The sequence below is a fragment of the Emiliania huxleyi genome, assembly GCF_000372725.1.
Source record: "Emiliania huxleyi CCMP1516 unplaced genomic scaffold EMIHUscaffold_67, whole genome shotgun sequence".
Classification (NCBI taxonomy): Eukaryota; Haptophyta; order Isochrysidales; family Noelaerhabdaceae; genus Emiliania; species Emiliania huxleyi.
This window is the reverse complement of record NW_005196981.1, coordinates 346395-359962: the sequence shown is the minus strand read 5'-3', so window position 1 is coordinate 359962 and position 13568 is coordinate 346395. Positions and strand designations below refer to the sequence as shown.

The window sequence follows — 13568 nt, the reverse complement described above, 5'->3', positions numbered from 1 at the left end:
AACAATTTTTGGGGGGGGGCCACCCCCCCCCAAGGGGGTAAGGGGGGGGAAGTCCCTTTCTGGAAGGATAATTTGGGCTTTTTTAAAACTTTTTTTTTTTTTCAGTCAAGGGGGCCGGCCCCCCTAAGGGGGGGGGGGGGGGGCCCCCCAGGCCCAGAGTTAAAAAGGGTTGGCCCCCCCCCCCCCCCCCCCGCCGGTCGGTGGTCTGCCCCCGAGGTGTGGACCGGACCCCCCTCCCGGGTCGGTCGCTCTCTCTCGGGCTCTCGGCGGCGGGGGACCGCGGCCGACGGGGCGGACGAGGTGGTGTCTGGTGAGACGCGACCGACCCCCCCCCCTCGCCCTCGGTCGGTGTGTCCTTTCTTGCCGTGACCCCCCTCAAACGCTCTCCCTCCTTCTCGCGAACCGCCACGGGCGCTTCGAAATCGCCGGTTTTCACTATGAAAACTAGTCACGCAGCCAAGCGCCAAGGAGACTTCTTCGCCGAGGCCCGAGCGAGCCCGACTCCACACACATATGTGGAGCATCCACGCAGCGCCTTATCCTGCTTGCCGTCGCTTTGTACCAGCTTTGTAGAAGCTCTGGCAGCGCTCCAGTTCTCCACAGGACGCGCGCATCGTCCCTTCCGATGACTACGATGACTTGCCAGGCTTGATCGACACATCGCCGCCGCCGTCACCCGGGCTCATCGGCTTCCGAGTCGTCCAAGCGGCAGCGAATGGCAATCGATCCAGATGCTGATCCGAGCGTCATTTTGTACCCCCCCCCCTAGTTTATTCACAGTTCACAGCTGCGGCGAGCGTGTGCGGTGTGACCCTCGAGCCAACCAACCCGACCAACCCCCCGGTGTCTGCGCTCCGACCGACCTGACCCCCCCCCCCCGGTCTGCGGTCTTCCGCGGCCGCCGACCGGACCCCCCCTGCGGTCGGTCGGTCTGCGCTAAGCGCTCAAACCGCAAACTCGGCCTGTTCACTACAAGACGAGTCAATTATTCGATCGGCGGACCGTAAAAAACACAGGCCGCGCGCGCGACGATCTTCTGTCTGTGATGATCTTCTATCGCAAGGCTTTCTTGGCCATTCTGTGCCATTGCGTCGGCTCAGCCCTGCCTCGAGCTGTAGTGCCGGCAATCATCTCCGCTCTCATTGCTGTTTTCATCGAGGTACGCTACACGCCCACACCGCTCCCCGGCCACTGCAATCGGCGCAATCTGAACTTGATACATGCCTTTTCCCTCTGTAGGTTTACACCTCGGACTCGATGATGGACCGGCTGATCATGCACCCGTATCCATTCCAGATCTACTGCTACGTCGCGGCGTTTGCGCTGACATTCCGCACCAACATTGCGTACATGCGCTTCTGGGACACGCGCGCACCTAGATGCCATCACCTCTGCCCTCGGACTTTCGCCTCTGGTGTTGTTTGTGAGGGATGAACTCTATGCCCAGGCGCGATGCCGTCGCAAAAATGGCTTCTCGTTGGGGGGACGTTGTCTCGATGTGCATGGCCTTTGACCACCGTGGAAACGAGGTCCGTGCGTTGGCTAAGATTGATCGCGCTGCTTCCAAGGATGGCGTAGAAATGAGGGCTGCTGCGGACGTGGCGTTGGCCCAGCAGCATCATCCGCAGCAGGTCCCGTCCCCTGAATCGGCGCGCCGCCCTGGCCCAACTCCTCGCCTGTGGCGTCCAACCCAGACCTCCCCAAACCTTGCTCTCTCCTCGGACGGGACCCATTCGAGTGTCTCGGTAGGCGTCATCTCGTCCAGGGCATGCAGGCTGGTCGCGCGTCGCGACATTTGCGGCGAATTTGCCTCCACCAGAGATTGCATCCAAGGTGGCAGCGCGTCGCCGGTTCCAGGCGCTGCTTCTCCACAGGTGCTCGCTGCTGCACGCGCTTGCGCTCCAGTCGCTTCGTCGCGACTATGAGCTGAAGAACCTCGTCCCGATGGAGGCGGAGCAGGTGGGCTCTGACGCACTCCGAATGCGCGGCGGCGGGCGCGCCAGGCGCAATCCGGGCTTGGTCCAAGCCGCAAGGGCCGCCAAGCAGGAGCAGATCAATTCTGCGAAGACTCAGACCAACATCACGGCGCGCTTGCGGGTGCCACCGAGGCCTGTCGAAGGTGACAGCGCCAAGGGCACCAGTCCTAGACATCGCTTTGCTGAGGTTGCAAGCCGAGCTGCAAAAGCAGCCAAGACGTCGTCAGAAGATGGAAGTAAGCACGGTGGAAGCAAGCATGGTGCAAACGCTTATGCATCCGCCGCCGACGAGAAGGACGACGAGGGCAGTGCCGAGGCGACGGCAGCCACCGATCTCCGTTCCAAGGAACGGAAACATCCCTCGGGAGCGAAATTTGCCTTCTCGCCGCTGTCCGTCTTCGGAGGTGTTTCTGCAACCGAGGCGCGCAGGCTGCGCATCGCGCCTGATCGTGTTGGCCTCGTCCACGCCCGCCTCTGCCGCATGCTCACGGAGCGCCGCTTCAACGGCGGCCTCGCCGTCGACCCGCCTGTCTTTTCCCGTGTGTACCAGGCGCTTTCGGAGGGGATGGTGGCCTTTGCGCAGGCGCGCAAGGTGGAGGACACCCCCTTCCCCTTCCCGTACGCGCAAATGGTGGCAACGATGCTTTTGCTGCTTATTCCGATTGTCCCTCTCGTGACCGTTGCCAAAGTCGGGCACTTTGAAGACGAATGGGGGACTTCGGAGATCGACCAGCTGGCTAAGATCGAGGGGGCGTTCCCTTACTCGATGTGGGTCTGCTCAATGATCCTCGGCCCAGCCCTCTCCTTCGTCACGATCCTCTCCTACTTTGGGCTCAACGAGGTGGCGCGCGACATGGAGGAGCCCTTCCTCTACCCGCCCAACGACCTGCCGTGCGCAACCTTTCAGGACGACTTCAATATGCGGCTCATGTCCATCCTGCAGGCAGTGTGCACTGGAGAGGGCCCCGCTGGCGAGCAGCTGTCCATGGACGAGGACGACGCGGACACGGTTGCTACTGCGAGCGCCGTGGTGGACTTTGCTCGAGCGGCGGCGCAGCCACTTGCGTGGGGCGACTTTGCAGGCTCTGCGTCTGGCCGGAAGTCGTCAAAGACGGAGGTCAAACTGCCCAGGACCACATCAGTGGGAGCGATTCCCAGTACTGCTTCCGCCATTTGGAGCTCCATCACGCCGCGCAGCGGGGAGTCGCGTCTGACGACGGAGGAGTCGCTCGCCCGCGTTCAAAGAGCATTCCGCCGCCGCAACAAAGCGAAGAAGGCCCGGCACTCCAACCGGGACCTCATTCTTCACTAGGCAGAGCGGTGCTAGGAAACATAGGTGCTATAGGGACGCGTCTCAGCATGGACCATGGGTTGCATGTGCCCAAAATGCAGGTGCAGCGCTAACATACTGTACGTTCTTCTCTCTTATATTAGGAAAGGTGTGTGTAGAGAGCCGTAGCCCGTACTCTCTCTTCACCCTTTTCAGAGTCTCTTCTACCCCGGACCGGGGCGCGGGCAGGGGGAAAGGGGAGAAGGGTAGTGGGGAACTGGGGAATGAGCGAGAGATACTCTAGTGAAACGGCCCCGTCGCCGTGTGTACTCCCTCTAAAGTCTAATGACTAATCTCTATATAGAGAGTAGTTATAGACGCGGGTTGAGAGAAGAACACTCGTGTGATGTACATGGCGACATACAACCGCATCTCCCTGTACCACAACTCGTCACCAACCACCATCCACACACGCATCTCCACTCACCTTGACTCTCCATCTCGAGCCTAGTATCACCTGTTCCCCATGCCGAGCGCCGTTCGCAGCGCCGAGTAGGTGAGATAGCCGCTCCGCAGCTCGGATCGAGAGACCGCGCCGTCTGCGTTGATATCGAGCATCTGCCAGATTGCGTCGGCCGTGCAGCGGTACTTGGGGTCGCCGTAGCCGTTGCCCTTCAGGTATGCGGCCAGCTCCGACCTGGAGATCGCGCCGTCGCCGTTTGCGTCGAGCGCATCAAAGACGGCATCCGCAGCAGACAGGCTCAGTCCCAGGGCGGCACGCAGCGCGGGATCGTCGTACCGCCTGAAGCTCTCGCGCAGCTCCTCGGGCGAGATTTCGCCTGTGGCGCAACGCAGTGTGAAATCTCATCTCCGTGCCATCATCTCACCGGGTGTTTAACGGAGAGGGCACCGTCGCGATTTAGGTCGAGCATGTCAACCACATGCTCGATAGCGCCCGTCGCATACCCCAAGCTGCCGAGGTGGTTGGAGAGCTCCTCGAAGGATATGAGCCCGTCACAATTCTCGTCGATGCTACGAAAGAAGGCATCCGCCTCGGCGTCCACGGTGTCGGCGTCGGCGGCAACAGCCGCGGCCGCTCTGGCCGCCACAGCCTGCCTCCCGGACACCAGCTTCGGCAGCGCGCTACGATACGGCGCCCATGCTGTCAGGGAAAGAACGAGTGGCAGAAGCATGGCAGGAGCGAGAAGCATGGTCGGGTCGGAGCGAGGCAGAGAGAGGGTGGTTTACTGGATTTTTCCGCGCACAATTTTTCTTTTTCTCTGTGAACACCCCCCTGCGCTCGGGCCTTCTAGGCCCGCGGGTAGTTTCCCCCCATCCCCAGGGCCTCCAGGGCTCGCTCGCACCTCAACCTCTCACAGACCAGCGCACAGCGCCATTAGGACGTATTTTCTTCTCAATAACAAGGCTGTGAACGGACCGTTGGACAGAGGCTTTTGTTCGTAGAGGAAGGTAGAAAAAATGAGGGGCCCCGCGAGAAGTCAAAAGAGAAAAGTGAGGACCGGCGGACCGGGTTGGGGGCTTGGGCCGCGGATGCGTTGGGCCAAACCGCCGCCCCCCCCCCGGCCCCGGCGCAGTGACCAGTGTCCAAGTGCTCCAAGCACCAAGGACAAAAGTGAAGGAGGGAGGACCGAGGGATTTGGGGACCAAAAACACTCTCCGCGCCCGGCGCATCACACCACAGAGTGCAGCCGCCACCCATGCTCCACCTCATCCCGCGCCCCTCCGCCTCCGCCGCCGTCCTCGCCCTCGCCTTTGCCCGAGGCTTCCTCGCCGGTGGGTGGCGTGACCACGCCCGAAAACACCCAGGTCGACTTCTGCTCCCTCGCGCTTCCGTCAAAGGGCGGCAGCGGCTGCTCCGAGTGGCAATCGAGGATGGTGTACCGCTCCTGCACCTCGTAGCTCACGTGTAGCAAGCACGAGCCTGCCGGCGTCTCGCTGTCGCTCTGCAGGATCTGGGCGCGGCTCAGGCGGCACGAGATCATCTGAAAGTCGGACTCGTCGCCGGCCAGGTCCACCCGCTGGGCATTCCGCGCCATGTCCTCCATGGTCGCCTGCATCGCGTCGAGGCACTGCTCCGAGACCAGCGGCTCGAGCACTGGCCAGTCGCGATTATACATCGCCCGCAGCACGACGGGGTAGGCGCCGGACGCACCGCGAAGGAAGTCCTCAAGGTCAAGCCCGTGAAGCATGCGCAGCGTCAGCCACAGCTCTGCGCGCCGCCAGACGGGCAGGCCCGGGTCGATGAGTGTGGAGTCGGCCATCCACGCGTCGACCGTTTCTGGCGGTGCGAGCGGCCGCGGCGGATCCGAGCTGCCGCGGCCCCAGAAGATCCGCCGCGAGGTGGCGGCCTGAGCCAGCCGAATCGGACGCGCGCTCCGCAGCATGGAGATGGCGTCGCGTCCCTTGCGCGAGCTCAAGGACGCCTCTCTCACAGCAGACAACCTCACCAGCAAGAAAAGAGAAATGAAACTCACGGGTGTGTGGCAGCCACGCTGTTGGCCGCTTTGTGTATCTCGAGACCTCGAGAGAAGGCCGCCCGAGGGCCCAAGTCAAAAATTGGCTTTCTTTTGGCGGGCAAGCCACACTGGCTTTCTCCCTGACAAGCGATCCCACGACAGCGATTGTGGGATGATCGGGAAGAAAAGAGGCCCCCCCGGACCGGAAAAAGAAAAAAAGTCGTAACACCGTCGGCCTCCACGGCGACCCCACGCGCTGCGTCGGGCACCCCAACACGCGGCGCCGCTGGCTACGATGCTCACGACGTGGTGGGAGATGCGTGTTCCGGCGGCCCTTGCGCCGCGGCTAAAGCTGCCGCCCTCTCCCGTACCGACCGACAGCAGCCTCAGCGATGGCTGGGAGTTGGTGGTTGTGCCGCTCGGGGCTGCTTGGCTTGTGGGAGTGGCATGGCTGGTGAGCAGCGCCCTCGTCCGTAAGCTGTGCAGGAAGAATCCCTCGTGGACGTCGACCGACGAATTCGGGCTGCCTCTCTACCTCTGCGCCTCGCATATGTGGACGCAGATCATGGTCCTGCCCGCGATCTTTTTGCTCTCGCTCGCGTGTGCCAACTACTCAATCTCGGGGTGGGTCGACACAGCTTCGTCCACCTGGTTCACCGCCAACGGGCAGCGCTTCTGGGACTGGTGCTTCTTCTACGTCTTTGGCGGTGCGACGCATGAGTCGCCACACAGATGCAGACCGGGGCGGTCGCCTGCACCCTCTCCTGCCCTGCCGGCCTCAGGCTACATGGTGGAGGACCTCATCGTCTTCCGGCTCGGCCCGATGCTGCTCCTCCACCACATCGGCGCGTCCGCAGCGACCTCCCTCCCCCGCCGCGGCGCCCCTCACTGCCCTCCGCCCTCTCCTCCCCCCCCTCCCTCCCCACCCCGCAGGCTGCCTCGCCGGGCTCATGTTTGCCTTTGTCGTCTGCCCCGCCGGCTGGCCGTACTTCTCAGCAGGCGCCGTCGCGTTCGAGTTCGGTGCGCCGCCCAGACGGCCAGCCGCCCTCGAGACCTTGCTCGACGGAGACGCGGCTCTGACGGAAGGGCTCTGACGGGAGGCGCCCCCCCCTCCGCCCCCGTCTCTCGTAGGGTCCGCGCTCCTAAACCTCTACTGCCTCTACCCGCACAGCCGCTACGTGCTGTGGGCCTACGCCTCGTCGATGACCTGCTCCAACGCGGCGGCCGGCCTCTGCTGCGCGGCGATGGTCCTCTCGCAGCCCTCCGCCGCCATCGGCGCAAAGGCCTTCTCCGCGACGCTGACCGGCACCTTCATCCTGCTGTGCGTGCGCACAGCGGCGGCGGCGGGCCTGCCGTCGCCGGCCCTCTCACCCCCCGAGCTCTTCGGTCGGCAGGCGCCAGAAGACGTGCAACGACTACGTGCGCAAGCACCGCCGCGCTGCTCGCGCGCGCCGCAAGGAGGGCGGGGGCGGCCACCAGCGCCGCCGCCGCTGGCTCTCTCTTCCGTGGCGCCGGGCACCGTCTGCGGCGTGCAAATCCACCTGAGCTGGTGTGCTCGATTACGCCCTCGCGGGGCGCTTGCGGTGTGCCACACTAGGAGTGGGCCTCGCGAAGCCGGGGCGAGTTGCGAAATCGTCACCCCCGTCCGGCGCGAATATTCAATATATAACACTTGACACATGTGTTAAGTTCGTCTGTAGTCTAGTGGCTGTTTGTGGGATTGTGGGCGAGAGCATCACCTCTTCTAGACAACCGTTCACACGCTCCAGCCGCTCTCCAGTACAAGGAAGAGCCGTTGCTTGGAAGGTTCCGACTTCCGTTCAGTCTTCCTTCACGAGTTCGAGTAGAGGGGTTTCCGGTATTCCGCGCCGCCGCGGGCGCGGGGCCGCGGCCCGGGCGCGCGGCGAGGCCGGAGCGGCGCGAGACCAGATGAGCGCGGTGAGGAGAGCCCCATTTTTGCGATCGGCGCTCGCCGAGGATACTGTCGAGGCCATCGCGCACATCGTCGGCGGACGGCGCGCTTTTCGTGCGACCTCTCACAGCACACACGGCGAAGTGGCGTAAGAGCCAGGTAAGAGCCATCCGGATCTTGGGGTAGTCTAGAGCGCGATAGACGTCGGCGAGGTCGCAGCTGTGTTTTCCCACGGCGCCGGGGCCGCGGCCGCGCGTAAGGTACCCCGTATTTGCGAGCGAGGATCAAAAGCACTCTCTCGCTCTTTCCACTCTTGCCCACAGGGTCGCGCGCGTCAGAACGCGTGAGATACCCTGTCCCTGAGAGAGACCGTTCGCAGTCTTTTTCACGCTTCAGAGCATCGATGAAGAGGCACCTCCGCGACGCGTGTCTGGTGCTGACGACGGCTCACCGGTCAGAGCTGCGGCTAAGGCGGCCGCAGAGTCTCGTGCCGCCTCCCACAGCGAGTAGTCCTCCTCCGTTGTTGATGGAGGACCCGCGACTAGGGGAGGTGCGGCAGGAGGCGGTGGCGGCGGCGGCGGGGGAGGTGGAGGAGGAATGCTGTCCACCCCCTCCTCGCGGCTGGGCCCACCGCTCCCCGTCTTTACATTATCGGTCGTGGCCACGGCAGCTTGCAACTTGGCGGGCGTTGCGATGTCAACTTGCTCGCCCTCTGTCTCCTCGTCGAGCTTCCACTTGACCTGCGTGTGGACAGGGTCCGGGCAGAGGACGGTCAAAAGGGGAGAGCAGCGGCCGGCCACGCGCAGGTGACTGCAAGTGTCACAATTAGCGGCGGTGAGTCGGGAAGAAACACGACGGCGAGCCCCAGCAAAGCGAACCAGCCCCAGTCGAGGTACCACAGCACGTACCAAGGCACCGGTGGCTCCTGCGCTGTGCCTCTGGTAGTGTTTACCACCAACGGCCCGTAGGCCGTCTCGAGCTCAACCTCGGCCCACTCGTAGCACTCGTCTCCGCCCGACCGGCAGCCGGCCACCTCCCACTCGTCGTACGCCGAGAAGTCGACGATTCCAAACACGGGCAAGAGGACAGTATGCGCCGTGAACAGGCCCATCCAGATCTTGCTCGCGAGCGCCACCTTCTGGCTCTCGGCAAAGTTGGCCGCGATCACGACGAAGGAAAAGACGATCATCGCGAAGAAGAGGTACGTGTGCCTGCACGGCGACAGGTGGATCAGGTGGAGGGGGAGGGGGAGGCGGCTCGCGGGTGGTGTGCGCGCTCACGCTTTGGTGTTCACCCTCGGCGTCAGCACCAGCAGCACGGGGAAGCATAGCATGAAGACTCCATAAGCCGTGTTGGCGACCCGTGAGAACCAATACTGCTTGCGGCTGATGCGCCCGGTCCTCTTCTCGAGCGACGCACGCGTTGTGTCGAGACCGACATAGCGCCCGGCAAGGAAGGCTTGCAGCACCTGCAGCGGCATGGCGGCGTACCGAGCCGGCGGCGTGTCGAAGCCGACACACATGTTGTTGTACCCGACGCGGCTCTTGAGCGGGTTGTTTTCAATCACGTCCGGGTTGAAGAGGTAGGTGAGAATCCACGAGACCAGCAGCATGAGGATGAAGCACTCGCCGGTGGCCTCGAGGTAGCGCTCCGGGACGACGGTGCCGGAACGGGGAAAGGGCTTGCGTGCCAGCTGCGCGGCAGGGTGTGTGAGAGGTGTGAGCACGTGTGGGAGGGTGGCAGCTGTGAGCACCGGAGGCGCAAGACCTGCCAGAGCGCAGGGCCGCTCTTGTTGAGACATCCAATACGCACACAGAGTCTCAGTCTGCCATAGAAGGCAGCAAGCTCCCCCGCCTCCACGACGCCGTCGCCGTCGAGGTCGAACTTCCCGTCAGCACCCAAGTCCACGTGAACCACCTTGACATTGTCGCTCACACTAGTCTTCTGCCTCTCCAGTTGCTGCACGACCCAGCAGAAGAGCATCTCACCGAGTGTGTATGCTGCCAACGCGAGCAGCCCGAGCGTAAAGACCCAGCCGATTGCGGGGCACTCCATTCGGGCGTAGAGGTCTCGACCCGACTCTGGGAGCGGACGATCGCCGTCAGGGGAGACCCACACGCCGTTGTGCTCTCGCGCGATCTCGAAGCCCATAGCGATGGTGGCCCATTCGCCCAACGGAGCAGTGTTGATGAGGATGCCCATCGTCACCCACGCCCCGCGCAACCACGCCTGTCCACCCGATCGCATACCCTCATCTGCTGATCGCGAGGACAGGAGGGCGAATGCGCCAACGACAGCTGTCCCCCATATCGCGACGATGATAATGTCGTTGATAGGCGCCCCGGCCTTTCGCGCGGGAAAGCCATAGTCGACCGGCAGAATGTGAGCGGCAAAGAGAGTGCTGAGCAGAAAGAACGGCTTCGAAAGAGCGTCGAGCGTGCAGAGGCGCAGTAGCACAAGTACAAGCATCCCCTCGAGACAAACGCCCATCGCGCAGTGAGGGGCGAGAAAGAGGGACGGATCGGCGAGCAGTTTGTAATGGGTCGGGCTCATACTTTTCTTGTATTTTCAGTGTACGTAACTACTTTTTACATAGGTTTGTTGTTGGCAAGTCAACTTTTAGCTTACTGGGAGAAAAGAAAGTATCTCAGTGTATGTAGCTAAACGGAACTCCCGTCAGGAACATTTTGGTGGCAAAACGGCCTCACTCACGCCCGTTGCACCCACAGACACCGCCGGCACGCACTCCCACTTCACACATGCTCAAACACAACCCCACCAAAGCACAGCCCTGATCAGAATGGGCAAGGGCTACCACTTGGTGGCCCTGGTAGCCGCTGGCTCGCCACTTCACTCGGCTCCTCTGCAGCGGTCTCGCGCTCTCGCCACGACAGCACGCCGACGGCAAGCTTTGAGGTCCGTCTGGTCGACCTGCTGTGGACACAGCCGCCCCTCGCATGCAGCTCGCACCAGACCTCGACACCGGGCCCGCTCAGCTTGGTCGTGGCGGCGTGTGTGAAGGATGCGCGGCCGAGCCGCTGGCGCTGCTACAGCGGCGCGAGAAGAGGCAGCGGCGCGACACCCGGTCGGTCGAGTCTGGCCGTTCTCTCGACGCCGACCGGCGAGGGTGGCGGCCTGTGGCCGGCTGGTGGGCGGAGAGCAGCCACAACCGGCGTGGGGGTGCTCAGGAGGCTGCGGCGACAAAGTGGTACCACTTTCGCTGTCGACTCGAAAGGGGGCTTGGAGTGGGCCTTTAAAAGTAACTCCGCCCCGGAATGAATTCTTCTTGCGGCGCTCTTGCCAATGCTGCTGGGCGTCGTCGGCACATTCAGCTCCCTGGTTCGCACCTCTGCGACTCCGCGCGCGGCAACAATTCGTATGGCGTCTGCGCTGCCGTTCACCGTCCGGGCGGCACGCACCTCGCGAGCGCTGCCTTCGCTCAGCCCGGTTGCCGCAGTGGGCTGGCGATCCCTCGGCGTCCGGATGCAGTCTGGTATCAACGATCCGACGGCGAGCCTGCCCCGCAGTCGATTTCCGCCCAACTGGCGAGCGCTGACGGCTGCACCCGTCATCAGGTGGTCGACCGCTGCACCGCAGCACTCGAGGCGGCGCTCGAGCCGACCAGCGTCAAGGTCATGGGCGCGTACGACGACCCGAACGGCTCGCACATCACGATCGAGTGCGTGTCGCCAAAGTTTGAGGCGCGGCGCCAATCCCTCTCCGGGTACTAGAAAGAGGCCCGAGCTGCTGTGACCGGAGCTAGAGCCTATCTCTCGTAGGGCAAGCGGTCCCTCGCGCGGCAGCAGATGGTCTTCAAGGCCATCTGGGCGGAGATGGATGGGCAGGGCGGGACCGTCCACGCAGTCGACACGATGGTCCTCAAATCGCCATCGGAAGTCAAAGACGAGTAGTGCGCTGCGCGCGGCCAGAGGGTTTAGAGCCTCCTGTCTCGGCAACCACCGGGCGGCGCGGCGCGACATGCTGTGCGGCGGCGAGAGAGGGGTGGGCTCGCGCGCACCCGGGCGCGAGCCCACCAGTGTTTCGACGTCGCTTTTGCTCGCGACGCGGGTTCCTTTTGCTGTTGCAGGTCTCGTGCAGTGCGCGCGGAGGGGAGTCTCGAGAAATGTACACATTTCTCGAGAGCGTACCGTGATGTCATATCTTAAAAGGTGTCTGTACGCGACCCAGTGGTACTAGCGGCTGCCAACAAAAAGCGGCTGAAAATAAGAAAACGTCCGTTGCCAACCCCACAAGGACAACATACCTCTTGTACCGTATACACACTCTTTTATCCTATCGACAACAGTGAACAGAGTCACGTCACTCCTAGTCCTACGCCTTTTCGGCAGCACCGAGGAGAAGGCCCGCCGCCTAAAGATGGGCTGCAAGGCGCGCGGGCAGCCAGGCCAACCCTTCTCCCACGACCACAAGAACGGCCACGGCTACGTCAAGGCGCACATTGCGGTTTGGGTTTCTACGAATCGTGTCGTGCGACCGCCTTTTGTTGTAAAATTCTACGACGACGCGATCTTTGTCAAGCGCAACAACTTCAACCTGCTGCTCCACGAGACGTTCGGCGGCGGCTTCTCGCCCACCGCTGTTCTCAAGCTGCGCCGCCTCGCGCGCAAAGTTGCGCGCGGCAGCGTCGACCGCACGGCCTACTCGCCCAAGTACTCGCTCTCTTTTATGTCCCACCATGCAGAGCGCATCTCTCTCTCTCTGTCGTGCGAGGCGTGAACCGCGCCATTCGCTCTCACGCCTGGCAACCCTGTCTGCACGTCTCGCGCGCGCGTGAACAGGGCTTCAAGTGCCCAAATGCTGTGTGAGCGTTAGATTGGATTGGTATTGCATTGCTCGAGGTTCTCGAGGTGGATATCCTTTGGCCGCGTTGGGTAGCGAGGATTGGTGTAACCCGAGCCACGGAGGCGTGTTTTCTGACGGCCGACCGTCAGTGCACGGAGTTGCCCCTTCTCCGACTGCCCCGGCTAGTTCCCGAGGTCGCGCGGGGCTGACCCCTGCGTCCCCCGGGACCTAGCGCGGGTGGGTTGGAGGGGGCTCGCTGCAAGGAAGGGCTGTGTAAGAAGCCGATCCCCATAGTCCGCCCCGCTCCTCCCCATCGGGCCGCATGAGCGGCCACACGCCTCGCAGATTCGTTTTCGCGCGGGGCATCCCCCGGGTCGCTCGACCAGCGATCCGAAGAGTGGCCGCTATGCGAAGGAAAGAGTGGGGCCCTCGGGGTACGCCTCGTCCGATTGCATTGCAAAAAATCTCTCTCTCTCACTTGCTTGGTTGGTTCGTTCGGGGTGGAGGAAAGAAAGACACAAAGGTCAAAGCAAACAACGCAAAGCAGAGATGGGAGAACGACCACCACCCTGGGATTTTCGCCTGGAAGACCCTGTCAGCAGTCCATCTTGGTACCCCCCGAAAAATCTTTTCACCGTGCCGCTCGCGTGTTGACGCAATTTCATTGAAGCCGGGACCGGCGGCTCTTCACTTCGGTGTCCGCTTTACTGCCATGAGCGCTGACGCCTCAACTTTGCTGCTGCTTGCCTCCTCTCTGGCATTGCTCCCAGCGGTGACTGCCCAGTGCCGCTTGGTCGGCGATCTGGTGATCATTCTGGATGCCAGCGGCAGCATAAAAAACAGCCGGGGCGATGTGGCGACGTTTGCGCAGAAAGTTGTGGACTCCTTGGATGTCGCCGAGACAGTCGCTAACGTGGGGCTGGTACAATTTGCTTCCGACACGACCAAGCTCAGCGACCTCACCTTCAACACTGGCGACCTCACGACTGCCATTGAAGACTACAGAACCGGCGACGAGGGATGGACCTTCATTTCCAACGGGCTCCTCATGGGAAAGCAGCTGCTCGATACTGGCCGTTCAAGTGTCACGAAGGTCATGCTACTCCTGACCGATGGAGAGCAGACCTGCA

At 62.8% G+C, this 13568-nt stretch overlaps 5 protein-coding genes across 5 annotated transcripts; 3 read left to right on the top strand and 2 right to left on the bottom strand.

Annotated features, from left to right (window-relative positions):
• Positions 1 to 1045: 1045 nt before the first annotated feature.
• EMIHUDRAFT_215951 (hypothetical protein) lies at positions 1046 to 3288 on the top strand (the record flags this gene model as incomplete). The annotated part of the gene is made up of 4 exons (XM_005762629.1): positions 1046 to 1159; positions 1240 to 1346; positions 1448 to 1631; positions 1750 to 3288. The coding sequence occupies 4 exons, from the start codon at positions 1046 to 1048 to the stop codon at positions 3286 to 3288; spliced, it is 1944 nt and encodes a 647-aa protein (XP_005762686.1).
• Positions 3289 to 3759: 471 nt separating this feature from the next.
• Positions 3760 to 4457, bottom strand: EMIHUDRAFT_215950 (hypothetical protein; the record flags this gene model as incomplete). The annotated part of the gene is made up of 2 exons (XM_005762628.1): positions 3760 to 4085; positions 4157 to 4457. The coding sequence occupies 2 exons, from the start codon at positions 4455 to 4457 to the stop codon at positions 3760 to 3762; spliced, it is 627 nt and encodes a 208-aa protein (XP_005762685.1).
• A 33-nt stretch (positions 4458 to 4490) lies between these two features.
• Positions 4491 to 5651, bottom strand: EMIHUDRAFT_215949 (hypothetical protein; the record flags this gene model as incomplete). The annotated part of the gene is made up of 2 exons (XM_005762627.1): positions 4491 to 4526; positions 5055 to 5651. The coding sequence occupies 2 exons, from the start codon at positions 5649 to 5651 to the stop codon at positions 4491 to 4493; spliced, it is 633 nt and encodes a 210-aa protein (XP_005762684.1).
• A 442-nt stretch (positions 5652 to 6093) lies between these two features.
• On the top strand, positions 6094 to 7482 carry EMIHUDRAFT_437919 (hypothetical protein). Its single transcript, XM_005762626.1, has 5 exons — positions 6094 to 6430; positions 6506 to 6568; positions 6657 to 6743; positions 6855 to 7044; positions 7118 to 7482. The coding sequence occupies exons 1-5, from the start codon at positions 6274 to 6276 to the stop codon at positions 7266 to 7268; spliced, it is 648 nt and encodes a 215-aa protein (XP_005762683.1). The 5' UTR covers positions 6094 to 6273; the 3' UTR covers positions 7269 to 7482.
• A 3518-nt stretch (positions 7483 to 11000) lies between these two features.
• EMIHUDRAFT_452727 (hypothetical protein) lies at positions 11001 to 11730 on the top strand. The gene is made up of 3 exons (XM_005762625.1): positions 11001 to 11145; positions 11211 to 11336; positions 11415 to 11730. The coding sequence occupies exons 1-3, from the start codon at positions 11014 to 11016 to the stop codon at positions 11544 to 11546; spliced, it is 390 nt and encodes a 129-aa protein (XP_005762682.1). The 5' UTR covers positions 11001 to 11013; the 3' UTR covers positions 11547 to 11730.
• Positions 11731 to 13568: the final 1838 nt, after the last annotated feature.